Source organism: Rhinopithecus bieti, unplaced genomic scaffold (genome assembly GCF_001698545.2).
Source record: "Rhinopithecus bieti isolate Rb0 unplaced genomic scaffold, ASM169854v2 scaffold_5333, whole genome shotgun sequence".
Classification (NCBI taxonomy): domain Eukaryota; kingdom Metazoa; phylum Chordata; class Mammalia; order Primates; family Cercopithecidae; genus Rhinopithecus; species Rhinopithecus bieti.
Genome location: NW_016804678.1, coordinates 154134 through 176596, shown reverse-complemented (window position 1 = coordinate 176596; position 22463 = coordinate 154134). Strand labels below are relative to the sequence as shown.

Here is a 22463-nt window from a genome sequence, read left to right as displayed (position 1 = left end):
GCCCTGCCTTGCCTTGCCTTGCCTTTTTTTATTTTATTTTATTTTATTTTATTTTATTTTATTTTATTTTATTTTATTTTTTGAGACATAGTCTCACTCTGTTGCCCAGGCTGGAGTGCAGTGGTGGGGTCTCAGCTCACTCCAGCCTCGACCTCCCAGACTCAAGTGATTCTCCTGCCTCAGCCTCCCAAGTAGCTGGAACTACAGGCATGCACTACCATGTCCAGGTATTTTTTTCTGTAGTTTTTGTAGAGATTGGGGTCTCACTATGTTGCCCAGGCTGGTCTTGAACTCCTGGCCTCTAGCAATCTGCCCACATCAGCCTCCTAATGTGCTGGGGTTGCAGTCATGAGCCACTGGGACTGGTTCACGTCAATATTTCTTACAAGCGTAGATTAAAAAACAACAAAATACCAGTTCTTCAAATTTAAAGATAGATAAAAAGGTAATATATCATGATCAAGTGGTATTCATTCCAAGAATGCAAAGGTGGCTTAACATTTAAAAATCAATCATTATGATCCACCACAATAAAATAAAAATCTCATGACCTACAGGAAGAACATTTGGTAAAAGTCAACTCCTTGTCATGACTGGCAACTAGAAATATTAATAAGACAACTTTCATAATATGCTAGTCTATCTACCAAAATTTCCCAAAGCTAACCAATGGTCAAATATTGAATGGTTTCTTCCCAAGGTCACAGGAATGAGACAGGAACTACTATCACCTTCTGTATTCAATATTGGCAAGTGCAATAAGGAAGTAAATGAAATGAAAGACTTCAGGACTGGAAAGAAAGAAATAAAACCAACATCACAACATGATTATATACTTAGAAAACCACAAAGAATCTACACAGTATGAAAATTTATACGTGAAGCAATTAAGGTGTGGTTAATACAACGTCAATGTACAAAATCAATTGTATTTCTACATGCTAGCAACAAAAAAGACAGACAAACCAATTTTTAAAATGGGTCAAAGAACTCGAATAAACATTTCTCCAAAGAAGGTATACAAATGGCCAAAAGCACATGAAAAGATGTTTAACATCATGATTCAATAGCAAAATACAAATCAAAACCACAATGAAATACCACTTCACAACTACTAGGCAGGTCAGCTACAATAAAACTTTAGGTTATGTATCTTCACCATGACAACAAAAGACATTTTTAAGCTATACTAAATGCAAAGATAGACAAACTGACCAAAGGTTCAAAGATAGATGTATACATGTATGATCCTTTTCAAAGAAGAAACTTCTTTTCAGTAACTAGTGCTGGGTTAATTTTATATCCATATGGAAAAAAAAATTCTGGACTTCTACCTTACATTGTATGAAAAAATCAGTTCCAGAGGGATTGCACATCAGTTCCAGAGGGATTGCACATGTAAAAGGCAAAACAATAAAGATCTTGAACGACAAGGAGAACATCTTCACGAACTTGGAGTAAGCAAAGATTTTTTAAATAGAATACAAGAACCACTAAACATAAAGGAAATGTTTGATAAAATGTACTATATTAAGTTTAAGAACATCTGTTCATCAAAAGACATGATATGAGGATGAAAAAGGCAAACCACAGAATTAGGGAAGATATTTTCCATACACATATCTAACAAAGAACTCATAATCTAGATGATTCAAAAACAAAACAAAAAAAACTCCCTTTCAATAAGAATAAGACCACACAGACAAAAAATTTGAAGAGTTGATTCCCACAAAAGGATATCCAAACGGCCAAGAAACATAGGAAAAGGCGGTCAACTTCATTGGTTATCAGGGAATTGCAAATTAAACCCCAATGAGACAGTTGTATTTTGTGTTAGGAAAAGAGCTAAAATGAAGACACAAACCAAGATGGAGAGCACACGGAAGTGGAAACTGGTACAACCACTATGGAAAACTGGCAGCATCTGTTAAAGCTGGAAATTTTCACACCTATGACCCGGGAATTCCTCCCTAAGTACATACCTGACAGAGATGTGTACATATGTACCATGAAGACCATATGCAAGAATCTTTGTAGCATCCTATTTGTAATACCTTCAAACTGGTAACTACCCAAATTCCTTTAACAGTAGAATGAATAAACGAACTGCTGTTCATCCACTTCTGCAGCAATGAGAATAAACTCACTATGACTACATGCAACTACAAAGATAATGTTGAGGGAGAAAATCTGCAAAACACTGTATGATTCCGTTTATGTACGATGAATACATATAAAGGGGATACATATACATATATCAGGCAAAACCATTTGATGCTGTTAGAAGTCCCACCATTCTTGGTGAGTGTAGTGACTAGAAGAGGCTCAAGGGGCTCCTGGAGTTTTTCTCTTTCTGGTGGTGATGACAGTGGTGTGTTCAGTTTGTGAAATTCATTGAGCTACACATCTATGATTTGTGTACTTTATGTATGTATGAAGTATACATTACTTTAATAAAATATTCCAAAAAAAAACTTAATTTGGTAAATGGACAAGTTAAAGAAATGCATTAAGTGAATAGTAGTTTAGGTTTTACAGATATGCGTGAGGTGAATGAATGACCAATCTTTGGAGAATATGCATGATTAGCTAGGCTTCATCCACACATCTTCCTTAGTGGAACCGCATTCCACTTTTCACCACCTTCATCCTCAGGCCTCCCCACCCAGGCCCCTTTTCTGTTACAGCTCAGTTGGACAGCCCCTTCGGCAGGGACTCCCCTTGCTCCTTTTGTGGCTCCTGGCTCAGAGGAATAAGCCTAATTTGTAGACCGAAAGCCATTTGAGAGATGTGGCATCTTTCTCATGAACAAGTGTGACTTTACCAAGGTGACTTGACCAAGGCCATGGAATTGGTTAGTTACTGGAATATGCTCAAATATATCTCAAACATCTTGACACCCAACATTCCATGCCAGTTTGAAAGGTTTCAAAAGGGAATCCCCTAATTCTACAATCCATATCCAGCTCACCCGCTGTGGCACTGAATATTCTGACATTAGGGATCCACTGGGTCGTGTGTGCATGTTTCATCTGGTCTCTCTTACAGTGGCAGTCTCCCCTCAGTGGCCTGCCACCCACAGAGCCACAGAGGGGATTGGGGTAGAGCAGGCCAGGTGCCATGAACCGCCCCATCTTGAACCAGGGCTGACTTCTCTGAGGCCAGCGATCTCTGTCTAATTGCTGCTTTATTCCTTCCCCAGGTCTTTCCAACCCTCCTGCTACCATGAAGATTGCAGTGATTGGACAGAGCCTGTTTGGCCAGGAAGTTTACTGCCACCTGAGGAAGGAGGGCCATGAAGTGGTGGGTGTGTTCACTGTTCCAGACAAGGATGGGAAGGCCGACCCCCTGGGTGAGTGAGCCGACGGAGCAGGGAAGCCGATGGAGGGCGGCCCGCCCGTCCAGGCAGAGGGGAAGCAGTGGGTGGGAGGTTGGGAGCAGAAGTCTGCAGGGCCTGTGCTCTGGCTGGGTAAGTGGTCTACCTTGAATCCTGCTCCAGTGCCAGCAGGCTGCTGGGCTTTTCTGGAATAAAGTGAAGATGCCCTCCCCACCTGATCATGGTGTGGCTTTAGGGTCCTGGAGAAGGGCTGTAGAGAAGCCCAGCCTGGTCCCAGGTCCCACACAGAGCTTCTCTGACCCAGCACCCATGCTTGGGAAGGGCTCCATGTTCTGAACTGGGGGTCCATGTTCTGAAAGGTGGGCATGCGCGGCATCACCATTGCTGGGGCTGCCGTCAGAACACACAGTGCTCTGCTTACCTGGCAGAGGACAGACCGTGATCACAAAGGCGGTTTTCCCAGGGTGAGGCTTCTCCATTGTACTCTGGATGTGCTGATCCCTGCAATTTCCCCAAATGTGGGAAACTCGACTGCGTAATTTGTGGTAATGGGGAACTGCATTTGCACTTTCCTCTGGCATTTTAATTTTTTTAAAGAAAAGAACAAAACCACAGAGAGTACTGAGCCCACCCTGGGAGTTTCTGATTCAGAATGAGGTGGAAAGTCAGAATTAGGTGAAATTTTTAACCTGGGACAAGTTCCTGGGAGATACTGGTGTCTCTGGTACTAGGAGAAGCACAGTTTGAGAATCACGGGTCTGGGCCACTGCCTTTGAGTTGGGAACCTCAGCAGACAGGATGCAGGGGCCTCAGCTTGGATGAACAGACCCTCTAGGAACACTGACTGGTCCTTCTCAGGCCTGATGGAGACAGACTGTGGGGCAAGGCTTAAGGATAGAAGGCCAGGATTAGGAAAGGGGGCTTGTAGGCCTGGCCAGGCACAGAGGTATGGTTTGCTAAGGAATAGCCAGCCTCCCTCAACGGGGAAGCTGCAGCCTGGCCCTAGAGTCAGCTCCTACACCCAACACCCGATGCCAGCCAGGGTTCAGTCTTGGACCTGATCACAGGTGACCCATGACATACCCTGACCCCACCACAGCCTGGACCTTACACCCAGCCACTAAGTGACCACTGATCCCAGCTGCTGACCCTGGACCCAGACCAGGCCTGGCTGGGACTCCTACTTGACCTTGATCTCAGATGTCCTGCAGCAGTATTTCATTAGTCACTGTTGGACAGCTTTTGCAAGTGCAGTCTGATCTGCTGACATCACATCCCACCCTCTCTCAAAACCACCAGACACCAGGACAGAGTGACAGAGGAGGCCGGAGAGGAGGGCCAGTCCCATCAGGGCCCAAACATCACACTAGAGGTTCTAACAGAGAACTGAATACAAAGAAGTGTTCCTTGGGTATTGAAGAGTGGAAGGCAGAGAGCCCAAAGTTATCAGGGACAGTGACTGCAGGAAGCAGCTGCCCATCCTAAGGCTAAGATAAAGGAGGAAGCTTTAACTACAAAAACTTGGGAGCTTGGGCCTGTAATCCAGGCCTGTGAGGAGGGTGTGCTGGTGATAGGGCAGAGGAGGGACCCTCCAGGCTGTATCTGGGCCCGGGGTGGGGTGTGGGGTGTGTGGATATTGAGGCTAGTTCTACGGATGATGGAAAAACTGATTTAGCCATTGCTCTGGGAAGGAACGACTGTGGCTGGGATGAAGAAGCTGGGCTGGGGGAGGCTCACCGGACAGGAACCCACTGGACAGAAAGGGGTGAGGATGCTCTTGTTGCTCTTCTTCCCCTTATTCCTTCATCAGGGAACAGCTGACAAAGCAGAAATGCCATCTGCAGGGGGGCAGTCCCCATCACAGAGAGAGCAGTAGAGGGGACCATAAGACAGTAACTCAGTGATGGGGATGGCAAGGCCTCAGGAGAGGAGCGAGGGCAGAGGTCAGCCATTTGGGATCTGGAAGAGGGAGGCACTCAGATGTCCTGGAGTTCAGCAGAAGTCAGAGCAGGCAGGGCAGTCCCCGGAGCCTCATGCTTGGCTGGTGCGTCTGTCTGTGTTGCCCAGTGGAGACTGGCTGGGGGTGGGGGCTGAGGGGGCAGGCATGGAGAGAAGGCCCATGGGCCACTCTGCTGGGAAGGCAGAGTTGGCCACATGTGGGTGGGTGATAGAGAGAGGCCAGTTTCTTATCCACCATCCCACAGGTCTGGAAGCTGAGAAGGATGGAGTGCCGGTATTCAAATTCTCCCGGTGGCGCGCAAAAGGACAGGCTTTGCCTGAAGTGGTGGCAAAATACCAGGCTTTGGGGGCCGAGCTCAACGTCCTGCCCTTCTGCAGCCAGTTCATCCCCATGGAGATAATCAATGCCCCCCAGCATGGCTCCATCATCTATCACCCGTCACTGCTCCCTAGACACCGAGGGGCCTCGGCCATCAACTGGTGAGATGGGGCAAAAACACAGGGGGCCATCCCTATACATGTCCCTCCATCAGCCTGACTTGTCTCCTTCCATTAGCCCAAAGCATTTGTAGGGATGCAGAGTGGGCATCATGCAGGTGCTTGTCCTGTGGTTGCCAGCTGTCAGCCACAGAACAGGCTGTGCAACGTTATCGATGACAGAAGGCTCTGGGAGCAGGTGTTGCTAAGCACTCTGCACTCCCACAGTTATCTGAGAAACTGGCTCTGTCAGTGTTCCCATCCCCCAGCTGGGACAGAGAGGGCACCAGGAGGCGCAGGGTCCAAGGTGCCAGCCCAGGCAGTGGCCTGGGGGTCCTATCCTAACTTCCACTACCGCTGCTCTGGGCAGCACACTATGTAGAAAGAGATAAACATGGAGTAAAGGATGGCCTCCCCAAGGTAGTCTGACGTGACAGAATTCCAAGAAGACAACAAAGGGGGTGACAAGGCAGATGGGTGGTCAAAGAGGGAAAACATTGGAGTTGAGAAGAGTGGATTCGTAGTGAGACGGGTCTGTTGGGAGTCAGGCTCTCTGATCTTTGTTGGTGTCACTTCACTTTTCTGGACCTTAGTTTCCCTATCTGTAAACCGAGTATACCTGTTTTCTCTGCTGTGAGGACTCAGTTACATAAGGCATATAGGGCTTTTAGCACAATTCCTGGCCCATAGTTCTTATCAATACATGCTGTTTTCCTTCTTCCGTTTCCCGCCGGAGCTGGTGTCAGTCCTACCCCTGGGAAGAGAGGGCCTCCTGGAAGGTGGCAGGCCCACGGGCCTGCACCCAGGGCGTCCTCCATGGCGCTTCGTCGCGGACTCCGGGTTTCACTCTTCTGCTTCCTAGGACCCTCATTCACGGAGATAAGAAAGGGGGCTTTTCCATCTTCTGGGCGGACGATGGTCTGGACACTGGGGACCTTCTGCTGCAGAAGGAGTGTGAGGTGCTCCCAGATGACACCGTGAGCACGCTGTACAACCGCTTCCTCTTCCCGGAAGGCATCAAAGGGATGGTGAGGGCCTGGAGCCGGCCGCGCCCTGCCCACCTGGACGCACACTCAAGCACCCTCCCTAGACCCAGCCCACTGCTCCTGGAGGCCAGGAATCTGTTCCCCAAATTCAGGATTCTGGAGGGAGAGAGCTCTCACTTCAAGGTTTTAGGGGCAGGATTAGGACAAACAGTGTATTGTATTAGGAGGGACTCTTGCTCACAACGGACAGACCCCAACTCAAAAAGCGTTTAGCAGAAAGGGGACATTTTGGGGCCCGTTTAATAGACAAGGCTAAAGGCAGGGAATGGGTCACGTCCTGCTGAATCCAGGAACTTCAGCCATGACGTCATTAAGTTTCTATTTCTCCTTCTTCACTCTTTGATTCTGCTTTTCTGTGTGATTAGCTTCATTCTCAGTTTGGCTGCCCTGAATTAGAGAAAACATAGCCACTGTAGCTCAAGGATTCTAATTCTTGATTCCAAGAAAAGAGAAACACTTTTTCTCCTAGAATTCATTAATCACAAATCAGGGGAGATTCTGATTGGCCAGTTTTGGGGTCATGTGATCCTCATGAGCCAATCACCAGCTGGGGTGATGCTTCCTGCTAGGAGGAGCTGGGAAGGCCTTCACCTGTGGTCACGTGGCCTGAGCAGCAGGGCGGCTCAGTCCCATGGGCAGCTGGCACTGCTGAGAGGCAGGGTAGCAGGCCATGGGCCTGAGCCCACAGATGGAGGTCATATGTGAGGGCTGCTGGCCCCTGCCCAAGGGTGGGCTGACAGGGACAGCCAGAGGCAGAGGTGCTGTCCAGGCATGGGGCAGGAGGGACGGAGGCCCTGGGGAGCCCTTGCTGTTTGGTCACAGCAGGAAGCACCGCAGCAGCGTCCACCGTCCCCTCATCCTCAGCTCCTGGCCATTGCCTTTTATTTTTCAGTTGTGTTAAACTTGTCTTCCCCACAGACTGACCAGCTCACAAAAACAGTTAACAAAGTAGACTTGCTGGAGATTTAGTGGTACAGAGAAGGGGCTTACCTGTGCTTCCCACGGCAAGCAACTCAAATACTCCTTGAAGCTGCACTGTCCAACAAGGCAGCCACTGGTAACATGCAGCTATTAAATTAATAAAATGAATTATACTGAAAAATTCAGCTCCTCAGTCTCAGCCAGATTCCAAGTCCCCTGGCCACCATGTTGGACCGTGCAGACTTGGAATTCGTCCATCACCACAGAGGGCTCCATCGGGCAGCCCTGCCTCAGATGCTCTGACACTCGGTCACTTCCCATTCTTGGCACCTCCCCATCTCTTCCTGCAGGCTCTTGCTCACGTGGGCCCAGGCTTCTTGGCTCTCCTTCTGTCTCTCCCCTGATTCTTTTCCCACCGCCTTCCTCTTTCCTGTCACAGAGAAACTATTTCCTGCTTCATCTCAGACCTCCAGACTTGCACCTTCAAGCCCACCATGGGGCTCAGGACCCACTCTCCTTACAAGGCAGAGAAGGCTTAGACAGCAACATGGACATTTGTATCTGTGTTATACCTGCAGGGCTTTACTGTTTATATAATCTAAGATCTCAGAGGGTGTAAGATCTATGTAATCTAAACCTTTGCCAGGTAGAGAGGACGGGTCTGTGTCTGTTGTGCAATAGAAGTTAGGTTCACACTGACTCCCTTGTTCATACGGCAGGTGTTTCTTGGGTGCCTGCTGTGTGCCAGGCAAGTCTGGTCAGTCTGGGGAAGGGTCCAGGCTCAATGTAGGCCCTGGGGCTGGGAAGGAGGCAAGGTCCTACTGCTGGGGGTAACAGCCCACTGGGTCTCCCCAGGTGCAGGCCGTGAGGCTGATCGCTGAAGGCAAAGCCCCCAGACTCCCTCAGCCTGAGGAAGGAGCCACCTATGAGGGGATTCAGAAGAAGGAGACGGCCAAGGTGAGTGCTGGGTCCCTCCACACCCTCATCCTGCCTGTGAGCAGACTGGGGTTGTAGAGGGCAGCCTGAGGAGGCTGGAGTTCAGCCTAGATGGTGCAGGTTGTAATTCTTGGAGACCAGAAGACAGGGCAGCCCAGGTCAGGGATGCATGAAGAGAGCAGTGGAGGAGGAGGACCCTGGCACCTAGGAGGGCAGCAAACAGATTCATTGAGGTCCATTCCAGGTTCTTTCCTGTTCCTCTTTAGGAGGAATGGGCAGGCAAAGCCCACAGGGAGGGAGATGGGAGTTAGGGGGCAAAACATCAGCCATAGTGCGAGCAGTCTCTATGCGAGGGACAGTGCAGGTCTCTGGAGCAATAGCCAGTTGAGGAACCTCAGAGGCCTGTGGGCTGTGTCTCAGCTCAGGAGTATGGGGTGCTGTGTGGGGACCCACAGGGGCCCTGCCAGTGAGGAGAAGCAGGTGGCGCCCTATGGGATGGGCCTGAGCACATTGTGCTGGGGCATCTGTGTAGAGTCTGGGCCATCTTGACAGCAACAGAACATTATCTTCCCCAAACCATTCTGAAGTCTGCTCAGCCCATGAGAGACTGAGGATCAGAGAGCACCCAGAACTGGGGGCACCAGCTCAGGGACTCCTGCAAATGTCTAAGAGGAAGCTGGGGTTACCGGCTCTCTCACAAGAGCTTGGTCCACTGTCCAGACTTCATCAGGGTGGGAGGGGAGTGAGGAGAGACCAGCTGAGCACACACACCCTGCTCCCCACAGATCGACTGGGACCAGCCGGCAGAGGCCATTCACAACTGGATCCGTGGGAACGACAAGGTTCCAGGAGCCTGGACAGAGGCCTGTGAACCTCTACAGGTGTGTCCCTGCATGGCTGGAATCCAGCCAGGTGCATTGGTATATCCCACTGGCCATAAGACTGCCACACATGTTTGAACTGGTTGGTGTAATAAATAGCCACTGCCCTGGCCCCTACTCCCACTGGGTATCCCCTAAACATCCCCAGGAATGACAGACCTACCCAGCCTCCAGTAGCTAAACGATAGATGTCCTGCATAGCTGGAAGCCTCCAGGCCCTTGTAGTGCCCCTGGGGCCCAGCTGTATTGGTTGTGAAATATTTTGAGTCTCACTGCTGGGCTTGTGGAGACCTAAGGCCCAATGCTGACTCTGACTTGGCCTCAGGCAGGGTGGGGCAGCACATTCAGGGCCAGGCTGACCATGGGCAGGCCAGATGCTAAAGATGGGGAGCCTTGGGGGTCACAGGCTCTGGTGAGGCATCAGGGTGGCAGGACTGTGTGTGGTGGTCTTTGTGCAAACCTTGAAGGCAGTCTTGTCCCCGACACGGTCTCAGACTGTCCAGACCCTTGACCCTCAGCCAACTGCCCAGACTGTGGCAGGAAGCCTGCTGTCCTCATCAATGCAGAGCCCTTTGTACTAGCAAATGCACCTTCTGATGAAAGCAACCACTCCTCAGCAGCACCCTGAGAGTAGGTGGCCTCAATCCATGCTGCCTGGAGCACATTCTCCCCCAGCCTGTGCACCTGAGGTCTGAGGCCGTGGGCCAAAGAGAAGGGGCTTATGGGGCCAAGGAGAAGGGTCTTATTGCAGAGTTGAGGCAGACCTGCTATCAGCTCCTTGAGGCCACTGAGGCTCCTCCAGGTCTTGTTTGTGCCCAAACAGAAAGGTCCTCAGGGGTCACATGGGCTTTGAGCCGGCTCCCAGGTCTCAGCTGCCGCTGGCCCCTCTCCCCCTCCCAGCCCTGCTCAGACCTGTCTGGGCTGCTGGCTTCGGGGACTTCTTCTCACCCACTGTCTTCCGGTTTTTCTTACCTTGACAGAAACTGACATTTTTCAACTCAACGCTGAATACTTCAGGCTTGGTGCCCGAGGGAGATGCTTTGCCCATCCCAGGAGCCCATCGGCCAGGGGTGGTCACCAAAGCAGGACTCATCCTCTTTGGGAATGATGACAAAATGGTAAGGGCATGGCTGTGGGTTACTTGCCTGCTCAAAGTCACCCGTGCTCCTGTCCTTGGACTCAGGCCTCGCAGGAAGACCCTAGGCTCCTCTGGAGAAAATGGAAAAAACCAGACCCAGGAGGGAACACTGACCCTGATCTGTCCCTGACCACCTGGCTGGCCCTGAGCAGAGGGTGTCCGAGGCAGTTTACCCACTACTCTGTTCTGGAAAAGCTGGGCTGCCTACCCTTCCTGGCTAGATACCCATCTCCAGGCTACTGATTTTCTACGTAGACACAGTAACAGTCTGATCTCTCTTTCTTTCCCCTGCACAGGCTGGGCGCCCTGTGTGGGTGTCAGAAAATGCAGAATCAGAGAGAAGCCCTCCCAGGGAGCCTGGGCTCAGGGCCTGTCTTTGGTCTATCAGAAGCACCTCTGGGCGTGGGGTCATTAAGCCTCTGTGCCTCAGCTCCCATCTCTTTGAACAGGGATGCCGTGGGGACTTAGCATGTGCAGAGCCTTGGGAGCCATGCTGGCCACCTGCTCTTGTTATTAGCAGACTACAACTCACGGTACCAGCAAACACTGATGGAGCACCTTTTATGCCAGAACAATATATACGCATTAAATTTAATCTGCCCAACAACACTATGATATATGTATAAATATAATATCCTTATAGAGGAAAATACGGAGATTTAAATAACTTGCCCAGGATCATCCAAGCTAGCTCGTGGCAGAGCTGGGATTCAAACGCTAAAATTCTGGCTCCAAAGCTGTGATACTGGTCTTGGCCATGGTAGCTTCCTGTTCATATGTGCTCTACTACTCCTTCTCACATGAGCAGCCGGGGATAGAGAGAGGGCAGGCAGGGGTCTTCCCACACACTGACAGGGTCTGGACAAACCCAGTGGGCATGGTACCCCCAGCTGTGTTGCTGTGTCCAGCCAGCTGGAGTGAAGCATGGCAGTTTGGGGCCTGGCCTTTGCTCACTCTTGGTGTCCAGTCTGCTGTGCTCCCCTTTCAGAAGGTCTAGGCTGCTGTTGATGTCTGCAATGTAGTGTTTTGGGTATCCAAGACTGATATATGCAGTTGCAAGAGAATATCTGTCTGCGGTCAGGTTTCCTAGAAGCAGCATCTAAGGTAAAAATTCTTGTGCAAGTGATTTATTGAGGCAATGTTCCAGAAAAATCATGCCAGGCAGTAAGGGCAGAGGAAAGTTAAGTAAAAGTTCAGGAGAAGTCTAGCCTGGGGCTGCTCCCAGGGTGGGCTTTGGAGTATTAACTGCACTCTCCAATTATACCTGCCTGTCCCCACCTCTGGTAGCCTTTGGTTTCAGTGGCCCCTGGGGTGGGGTGGAGGACCCCCCAGGCATAGTCCCTTGGCCTCTCTGTGTTCAGGAGCTCTTATCCATCCACAGCAAGCAAGGAGGGGACAGTTCAGGCCATTATCATCCATCCCTTGCTGCAGCTGGAGGACAGGGCACCAGCCACAGGGGTCTGAGCGGGGCACCCACAGCATCTGCCCAGAGAACCGCAAAGACAGCAGTGCAAAAAAGGCAACTAAGTGTCTAAGAGGAAGCTGAGGTTACTGGCTCTCTCACAATAGCTTGGTCCACTGTCTAGAGGTGGTCAGGGTGGGAGGGGAGTGAGGAGAGACCAGCTGAGCACACACACCCTGCTCCCCACAGATCAACCCAGAAGACCCTGGGTTGAAGCATCTCTCAGGCATGCCCTGTGGGGTCTGGCTGGGCTTTAGCTTGCAGAAAGTGCCAGAACATCTTTGAAAGGCAAAGGAGTGAGGGTCAGGCCGAGAGGCCAGTTCCAGTTCTGGCAGAGCATGCATAGAGGGTGCCATTCTTACATCGCCACTCTTAACGCATAGAGACATGCACCCACCCATGAGCTTATCCATAACTCTTTTTTTAAATGTGTTTTTTCCTGGCCCCTAACAAAAGCATTTGTTGAAAAACTATTGATAAACAAGCAGGCCCCAAACAATTCAAACATGTTATTAAATACAGTAAATCTGAGGCAAACACTAGAGTATCCCAGAGTCATGAGCTGCAATGCGGGTAGTTCATGTCTGGCAGCCAGAATTCCCTTGAACTGATGGCTGGACGCAGGCTCTACCCGGGACCAGCTTGAAGTGCTGTCCTGAAGCTGCAGACTGCAGGGCCAGCCAGACCCTTTTTCAGCTTCTCCTCTTCCCACCTCTGTATCCCACACAGGCATCTGGTGATGTTCTCCAGGGGTTTCTGTGGCAGTTCTGGGAGCTACTGGGTGATTGTAGGATTAGTTGTTTTTCTAAGTTTACTTTCTATGTGGTGCCTGAATGACATTTTCTTTTTTTGATCAGTAGAAATCCTTTTTTATAGAAGTAATAAAGTCATTACACTTAAAAACAAAGTGAAAGTGTGGTGGGAGTGAGTGATGGAAAATCAAGCAGCTGGTAGGGGACACAAGCTCTGCAATTTCCTCTTTGTCCCTGGAATAGTGGCCTCCCCACTGTGAACTCCTCATCACTAACCTGGGACTCCTGCTCCATCCTCATCTGAAGGGTGGAGACAAGGCTGGAGTGCCTGGCACAGCACCCTGTGTGGAACGCCTTCATCGCTGCCTCAGGTCTGACCACAGGAACTGTGAAATCCTTCCTTTTGCAGCTGCTGGTGAAGAACATTCAGCTGGAGGATGGCAAAATGATCCTGGCCTCGAACTTCTTTAAGGGGGCAGCCAGCAGTGCCCTTGAACTGACGGAGGCGGAGCTGGTTACTGCAGAGGCTGTGCGGGTAAGAGGCAACTTCAGGGCTGCCATCCAGTTGTGCAGGTTGTGCCGAGCACATGTGTTCTGCAAATTGCGCTCCCCAGAGTTGGGCAGTGCCAGCCCTCTGTGGGTGTCTGTGTTGGCCCCAAGTACAGTGTTGGTTCTGTCTTGTCTTGAGCTTTCTGTTGTCTTCTTGCTGCTCCTTCCTCTGCAACTGGGACCCTGGGATCTGGCCAGTTGAGTCTGACTCTTCTAAGGGCTCATTGTCAACAGTTAATGAGTGAAACAGAAGCTCCTGGAATATTTGAAAGAGTCAGGTGTCAAGCCCATGTCCCCATGATTAGAATGTGAGCACTGGAGACTTACAGAAAGGCTGCACCAGAGGCAGCCTCCTAGGCTGTGACCAACACAAGCTGCCTGTGAGGCACACCTGGGCTCCAATCCAGCTTTGCCCCATTGTGATGCTGTAGGGAGCTTCCCTCTCTGAGACTCAGTCTTCTCAACATGAATTTCCATCTACACTCACTTCCCGGGATTTGTTCCTGACCCTCATGCTCCCTCCCACTGTATCCTTCTTCCCTGGGTGGAGAGAAGAGAGCTGGGGGAAGACCTTCAAGACAGAAGGAACAGCAAATGGCAAGGCCCTAACAGGGCAGAGGCCTCCCTGTGTTCAGGGAGTTGCCATGGGAGGGCACTGTAGCTGGAGCCCAGGGGGTGAGGGGCAGAGTCAGGCGGTCACAGCTGGGGACCTTGGGTGTTAACAGCACATGTGGGGCAGGGCTCAGCAAGGATGGACGTGAGGCACTTGCGTGATCCAAAGGCGCTGAGAGCCAGTAACTTCCTCCTTGAAAGTGGAACACCTTGAATGTCTATTTTAAAAAAGTCCTATTTATTCCAAACATATCCCTCGAGCAGTTGCTCTGGCCCTGACTTGGTCTGCCCTGGGGTTGCAGGGCCAGCTGGACAGACAGCCCTCCTGGAGCCCACAGCTGAGTGGCTCTGGGTATGAGCTGGGGTCATCTGTTTGTAGATGTTGACCTGAGTCAAAAGATGCTATCTTACAACAGCTGCAGCTGAGTCCTGCATCTGTAAAATGGGAATAACAAGCCCTTCCTCAATGGATGTTGTGACTGGTAGAGGAGATAACACACATGAAAAGGTTTAGTTCAGTAGCTGGCATCTTTGAGGAACTCAGTACCCATTGACAATACATCTAAGCATCTCATGAGAAAAGCAGATACTTCTAGAGTGTGTACTCTGGACAAAAGTTCTCAGAAAATGAATTTGGAGAACAGAGACTTTATTCCAGTGACCAGTTTGCAAACCATCCAAAGGCAGCTTCTGGTGTAACAGGAAGGTGCGTTCCTGAGAACAACGGGAAGGGTGGGATTTTATAGAAAAAGCTCTCACCCAGGTCCCCATGCAAAGGAAGGGTTGAAACCAGTTCTAATTGGTTGGTACAGCTGAGCCCTGATTGGCTGGTTCAGGTGAGCTCTGAAAGACCCAAAGATAAAATGGTGCAGGTTTTGGGGGAACCCAGAATAAATGTGTGACCCCTAGAAAGCAAATAGTCACTTGGCTGTGTTTTAAAATTAGGCCCAGTTAGCTGCTGGGGATCCATCTTGAAGGATTGGCTCTTTCAGGTTTGCATTTGTTCACCATGCACGTTCAGAGTTCCAGGTCCTCCTGGAAGAGCAGCGTGTTTATTCATGATAACAACTCTATGCAGTAGGTGCCTTCAGTACCTGCATGTCCCACCTGCGGAGCAAAGGCCTGAGGAGTGGAGTCCAGGCTCTAGAGGGCTGCGCTCGAGTCCTCCTCTAGCTCTTCACCATGCAGCCCCCTAAGGCCATGGCTAGGATGGCTATCATTAGGCCTCTTGCTCACAGCTGCACTCGGCCTTCAGGATGTGTGATCTGGAGACCAATGGGGTAGAGGGAACATGGCCAAGACGAGGAGAGGCCGGTCTGGGGCTGTGCAGCTCCCTGGTGTTGTTGGAGGGGCCTAGCCTGTGACTGTCCAGCAGAACACTCCAAGAGCCCACTGTGGGCTGGGCAGGTAGTGGGCCACAACCCCCTATGCCCTCCTGAGCTGAGGCTGGGCAGGTGCTGCCCATGGTACAAACACTGTGTTTACTGACTCTCCCTGTAGTCCAGACTCTGCCTGCCTCACACACAGAATCCTCACCCAGCTGCTGTCAGCACTGAGGGGCTGTCTGCATTTTGATGGCTTGGTGGGCTCTGGCTTTGTGGTGCACTCAGTGACCAGTCTGCCGCACTGCCCCTTTGTGGCTCCACTCTCATCTGATAAGGGCCCTGGACGCTAGCAGTAGCCATCCAGTACTGGATGACTGGTGGCCCCAAGTGGTGTGGTCTGAGGCAGGTAGATCCTGCCAGTAGAGTGGCCAGCAAAGGTTTTGGGGAAGAGGTGACACAGGAATTGGACCTTTAAGGATGCCCAGGACTTAAATATTAGCTGGGGAGTCAGAGGAAGGTGTCACCAGCAGGTGAGAGCCTAGCAGAGGCCTCAAAGGGCAGACAGCAGGTGTGCGGCAGACAGCGCGTGGCTTGTCGTGGTGTTGATGGTCACCCTGAGGATGAGAAGGGCAGATCCATGACATTTTTCCAAGAAAGAAAGAGGAGAGCCAGGGGTGCTTGTGCCAGGTGTTGGGGGAACTGGTTCTGATTGGGCCTGAACCAGCATCTCATGCCTCACCCCCATCCTGGGCCCACAATTGACAATGGCCTGGAGTTCATCCAGAGAGTGAGGACCTGGCCTGATATTGCTGGAGCCCCTCCTGGCTCCTCCCCCACCGGGCCTCACCAGCAGCCTGCCCAGAGAGCAGTCGTCCCATCTTGACTGCTGGACAGCCTTACTGGGTGCCTTGGCGGGAGCTGAGCACCGCATCCACAGGGCCGGCTGGCTGGCACTACTGCCCTCCATAGGTCCCAGACTCAATCCTTCATAGGACACAGACCAGTTAGCATCTTGGTGAGGTCAAGACCCGGGTCTCCTGAGCCCATATGTGAGCCTCATAGTCACCCTCAGGCCCACCCTCTCCCTAGCCTGCTGCTACAACACCCGGGCATCGGTGTCACCCTGGGGACACCAGAACCTGAAAGCTAACACCAAGGTGAATGGGGCTAAGGAGCAGCTGGGCCCTGCCTTTGTAGTCCCCAGCCATGCCTAGAGGCCTGACACGTCTGTCCTCCACCAGCTGGACTGCCATGGGGACCTCAGAGAAGCTGGGGGTTGAGGTGAGGTGACCGTGAGGACAGCAGCCAGCATCAGAGGGGCCTGGGCTGTGGCAGCTCCTTCTTTCCCAGAAGGTGGTCACTCCAGGACCGTTAGGCCTCCTGGGAAGAGGCAACATCTTGGAGGGTACATAGAGAAGCCCAGCCTGGCCCCAGGCCATCCACGAGTCTGTTCAGGGGTTGCTGTCCCAGAGTGGCACTTGTCCCCAGCTCCCCTGGGGCCACCCTCTCACCAGACCTTGCTTTGCAGAGTGCTTGGCAGCGGATCCTCCCCAACGTTCTGGAGGTTGAAGACTCCACTGATTTCTTCAAGTCAGGGGCCGCGTCTGTGGACGTTGTGAGGTAAGGCCAGGAGTGGAGGGGTCCTGTCCCAGGTACTTGGTGCTGTGTCACAAATCTCTGCAAAACTGAGCAGCAGGAAACAATCATTTGCTTACTCATGGATCATGTGGGCCAGGGACCCAGGAAGGGCCAGTGTGCAGGTCTCCTGCATGCACAACTGGGTGGGCAGCACAAATGAATGGTTGCAGGTCTTTATGCAAATGTTAAGAGGGGCGCAGTTGCATGCAGCCTCCCCGGGGAAGTTCTAGGAAGAAATTTGGGAGGAGTTGATTCAGAAGAACAGTACCGAGTTCATAAGGAGAATTGGGGTTATGTATTGTGCCAACCATTTGTGCTGTGCAACAACGCACCCCAAAACATTGAGATTTCAACCAACACCATGTCCTTGGCTCACAGTTCTATGGGACGACAGTTGGTGCTGGGCTCAGCTGATTTGCATCAGATTCAGCTGCTGTCAGCTGGCCTCACATAAGCTGCCGGGTCAGCTTGGGGCTGGCTGGTCCTGTGGTGGTGCTGGGTTCCAGGAGGGAGAGCAGGAGCCCGTGTTCATTGCATTCTGTTGGCCAAAATGAGTCACAGAACAGGTCCAGCTTCCAGGGGTGGGGAAGGAAACTCCACATCTTGCTAGCAGGTGCTGCACCTTCACAGGGCCAAGGCTGTCACTGCAGGGGTGGGTGCTGTGACCAGTTTTGCAATCTACCATGCATCAGTTGGGGCTGAGTCGGCTGAGTTGGGCCTATGTGCTTGGAAACCTTGGGCACTGTGGACCTCTAGTAACTCACTGTGAGGCAGTATGCAGTTTAGAATAATTGTTTTGTAAAAAATATGCCAAGAAGAAGGTCAGACACCTGAGAGAATGGTGTCCAGAGGCCAGGCCATGCCTTGTGTACAGCTACTGAGCTGAGGATGCAAAGAAAGCAAAACTGCTTTTCTGTAAATAGTTAAGAGTGTATGTCCTTTAAAAAAAAAAGTGGCCAAAAAAAAAAAAAAAAAAACACACATAATATAACATCTACCCTTTTAAAATTATAACTTTACATTGTAGGATTGTTAATTATGAGCACAGTGTTGGTCAGCAGATCTTCAGAACTTTTTATCGTACAACTAAAGCTTTCTATCCATTGAACAGCCACTCCCCATTTCCTTCTCCCCCAGCCCTGGCAACGGACATTCTTTTTGCTCTGTTGAGCTTGGCCACTCTAGTACTTCATACAAGTGGAATCATACAGCCTTTGTCCTTCTGTGACTGGCTTGTTACACTTAGCATGATGTCTTCAAAATTCAGCCCTGTTGTAGCACATGGCAGGATAGCCTTCTTTTTATGGCTGAATCTTATTTCATTGTACAGATAGACCATATTATCTGCTCATCTGTTGATGGACATTTGTGTTGTTTCGACATCTTGGCTGTTGTGAATGAATGTGGAAGTGCATGGGAATTTGAGATCCTGATTGCAGTTCTCTTGGACAAATACCCAGCAGTGAGATTGCTGGGTCATATGGTAGTTCTACTTTTAATTTTTTGAGGAACCTCCATATTGTTCTCCATAGAGGCTGCACCATTTTACATTCCCACCAACAGTGTACAAAGGTTTCATTTTCCCTGTATCCTTGCCAATACTTACTTTCCTTCCTATCTTCCTTCCTCTCCCCTTTTCTTCTTTCCTTTTGAACAATAACCAGCCCAACAGTGATGAGATGGTATCTCATTGTAGTTTTTATTTGCATTTTCCTGGTGATTAGTGATGTTGAGCATCTTTTCATGTACCTGTTTGTCATGTGTATGTCTTCTTTGGAGAAATGTCTATTCAAGCCTTTGCCCATTTTTAAATTGGATTATTTGTTTTGTTTGCTATTGAGTTGTAGGAACTCCTTACATATTTTAGGGATTAACCTCTTATCAGGCATACGGTTTGCAGAAATTTTCTCACATTCCATGCTGATTGTTTCCTTTGCTTTGCAGAAGCTTTTTACTTTGATGCATATTACTTGTATATTTTTGCTTTTGTTTCCAGTTCTTTTGGTGTGATATTCAAGAAATCGTTGCAAAGACCAATGTCATGGAGACTTTCCCCTATGCTTTCTTCTAGTTTTACAGTTTTAAGTTTTACTTTTAAGTTTTTCATATATTTTGAGTTGATTATTTTTATGTGTGGGGCAAGATAAGGATCCGATTTAATTCTTTTGCATGTGGACATCCAGTCTTTCCAACACCATTTGTTGAAGGTACTATCACTTCCCCATTATGTATTCTTGCCACCCTTGTTGAAGATTAGTTGGTCATATATGTTTAGGTTTATTTCTAAGCTATCTTGTTCATTGGTCTATATATCTGTGTTTATGCCAGTATCATACTATTTTGATTATTGTAGTTTTGTAGTAAATTTTTAAATCAGGAAATGTGAGTCCTCTTTGTTCTTTTTCAGGATTGTTTTAACTATTCACAGTCCCTTGATAGTCCATATGATTTTAAGATGATATTTGTAATTTCCGCAAAAAACCATGGGATTTTAATAGAGTTGGCATAGAAATTGTAGATACCTTTGGGCAATATTGTCATCTTAACAATATTAAGTTCTCTAGTTCATGAACATAGATGGCTTTCTGTTTATTTAGATCTTCTGTAATTTCTTTCAGCAACGTTTTATAGTTTTTAGTGTACAACTCTGTTGCCTACTTGGTTAAATTTATCCTTATTTTATTCTTTTGATGCCATTGTAAAGGGAATTGTTTTCTTAATTTTCTTTTTGGATTGTTCATTACTAGTGTATGGAGTTGCAACTGTTTTCTTGCATGTTATTTTTGTATCCTGCAATTTTGCTGAATTCCTTTATTAGCTCTAACAGTCTTTTGGAGGCGCAGAATATTTAAGGTTTTCTTTTTCTGTTTTTTAGACATGGTCTTGCTCTGTCACACAGGCTGGAAAAGTGGTGTGATCGTAGCCCAATGCAGCCTCAAATTCTTGGGCTGAAGTGATCCTCCTGCCTCAGCCTCCTGAGTAGCAGGACTGCAGGCATGCAGCACTACACCCAGCTAACTTAAAACAATTTTTTTTACAGACAAGGTCTTGCTATGTTGCCCAGGCTGATTTTGAACTCCTAGTCTCAAGTGATCCTCCCACCTTGATCTCCCAAAGTGCTGGAATTACAGGGTAATGCATTACACCTGGCCCATTTAAAGATTTTTACATGTAAGATCATGTTATCTGTGACAAGATATGATTTAACTTCTTCCTTCACAATTTGGATTAATGTTTCTTTCTTGCCTAACTGCCCTAGATGGAGCTTCCAGTACAGTAGTTCTCCCCTTATTTGTGGTTTTCCTTTCTGAAGTTTAAGTTACCCATGGTCAATCATGGTTGGAAAATATTAAGTGGGAAAGTCCAGAAATAAACAATTCATACGTTTTTAAATTGAGCGCCATTTAATAAAATGATGAAATCCCATGCTGTCCCACTCCATCCCACCTGATATGTGATTCATCCCTTTGTCCAGGATATCCAAGGTGTATGCACTGCCCACCCACTAGTCACTTAGTAGCCACTGGTGTTATCAGAAAAAGCATAGAATATGTAGATGGTCCCAGACTTGTGATGCTTCAGCTTAGGATTTTTTGACTTTATGATGGTGTGAAAGTGATACGAATTCAGTAGAAATTACACTTTGTGTACCCTTACAAAATTCCATTTTTCAGATTCAGTACAGTATTCAATAAATTGTATTAGACATTCAAAACTTTAGTATAAAATAGGCTTTGTGTTAGATGAGTTTGCCCAACTGTAGGTTAATGTAAATATTCTGAGAACATTTAAGATAGCCTAGGCTAAGCACTGATGTTCAGTATGTTAGGTATAATAAATGCATTTATGACTTAACATTTTCAATTTATAATGGGTTCTTGGGATGTAATCATACCATAAGTCAAGGAGCACAGTGTAGGCTCCAGCCCTATATGTGGTTTCAGGCATTCACTGGGAGCCTTGGAACAACCCCCGCCCCCCGCCCCGCCCATGGATAAGGAGGGACTACTATATTATATTGAATGGAAGTGGTGAAAGCAAGCATCCTCGTTTTGCTGCTGATCTCAGGGGAAAGGCTTTCAGTCTTTCACCAGTGAGTATGTTAGCTGTGGGTTTTTCAAATATGGCCTTTATTATGTAGATGATACTCCCTTCTATTAGTTTGAGTGCTTTTAATCATGAAAGGATATTGAATTTTGTCAAATTCTTTTCTGCATTAAATGAGATGACCATGTGTTTTTCTCTTCATTCCATTAACGTGGTGTGCTACATGGATTGATCTTCAGGGTGAACTACCTTGCATTCCAAGAATTAATCCCACTTGGTCATGGTATGTAATCTTCTTAAAATGCTGCTGAAATCAGTTTGCTAGTATTTTCTTGAGGATTTTTGCATCCGTTTTCATAAGGAATATTGGTCTGTAGTTTTCTTTTGCTATAGTATCTTTGTCTGGCTTTGGTGTCAGAGTAAATGCTGGCCTTATGGACGGGGTTGAAGAGGTGTTCTCTTTTCAGTTTTTTTTGGAAGAATTTGAGAAAAAATGGTGTTAATTTCCCTTCTAATGTTTGGTAGAATTCACCAGTGAGACCATTCAGCCCTGGGCTTTTCTTTGAGGAAAGATTTTGATTACTGATTCAGTCTCCTTACTAGGCACATATCTATTCAAGTTTTCTATTTCTCCATGAGTGAGTTTTGGTAGATTGTATGTTTCTGGGAATTTGTTCACTTTACCTAGTTATCAAATCTGTTGCCATGTAATTTATCATGTATTTTCTTATGATGCTTTTTGTTTCTGTAAGGTTGGTATAAGGTCTCCCTTTGATTTCTCATTCTAGTAATTTGAGCCTTCACTTTTGTGTCTTGGTCAGTCCAGCTAAAGGTTTGTTAATTTTGTTGATATTTTCAAGAAAACACAATTTGATTTTGCTTATTTTCTGTATTTTTTTCTGGTCTCTATTTCATTTATTTCTGTTCTAATCGTTATTATTACTTCCTTCTTACAGTTTGGGTTTAGATTCCTTTTTAATCTAGTTCCTTAAGGTGTACAATGTAGGTTATTGATTTGAAGACTTTATTCTTTTCTGATGTATGTATTTACACCTATAAACTACTTTCTTAGCACTACTTTCCCCGCATCTCATAAGTTTTGGTATGTTGTGTTTTTATTTTCCTTTGACTAAAGGTGTTTTCTAGTTTCTCTTGTGTGTTCTTCTTTGACCCATTAATTGTTTAAGAGTGTGCTAGTTCATTTTCGTATATTTGTGGATTTTCCAGTTTTCTTTCTGTTATTGATTTCTAGTCTCATTCCATTTTGATTAGGAAAGATATTTTGTAAGAGTTCAATATTTTTACATGTATTAAGACTTATTGTGTAGCCTAACAAATGATTTATCCTGAAGAATGTTCCATGTGCCCTTGAGAAGAATGTGT

The 22463-nt window shown here is 48.1% G+C and overlaps 1 protein-coding gene across 6 annotated transcripts in view; it reads left to right on the top strand.

The window, feature by feature from the left end:
• The window catches only part of ALDH1L1 (aldehyde dehydrogenase 1 family member L1), an 87977-nt gene that overhangs the window by 26636 nt on the left and 38878 nt on the right, over nt 1-22463 (top strand). For all 6 annotated transcript variants that reach the window (XM_017869877.1, XM_017869878.1, XM_017869872.1 and 3 more), the window contains 8 exons: nt 3203-3352; nt 5542-5776; nt 6636-6801; nt 8596-8697; nt 9462-9557; nt 10538-10675; nt 13319-13444; nt 16924-17015. In XM_017869877.1, coding sequence (XP_017725366.1) covers nt 3203-3352; nt 5542-5776; nt 6636-6801; nt 8596-8697; nt 9462-9557; nt 10538-10675; nt 13319-13444; nt 16924-17015 — 1105 coding nt within the window. The remainder of the gene's footprint in view (nt 1-3202; nt 3353-5541; nt 5777-6635; nt 6802-8595; nt 8698-9461; nt 9558-10537; nt 10676-13318; nt 13445-16923; nt 17016-22463) is intronic.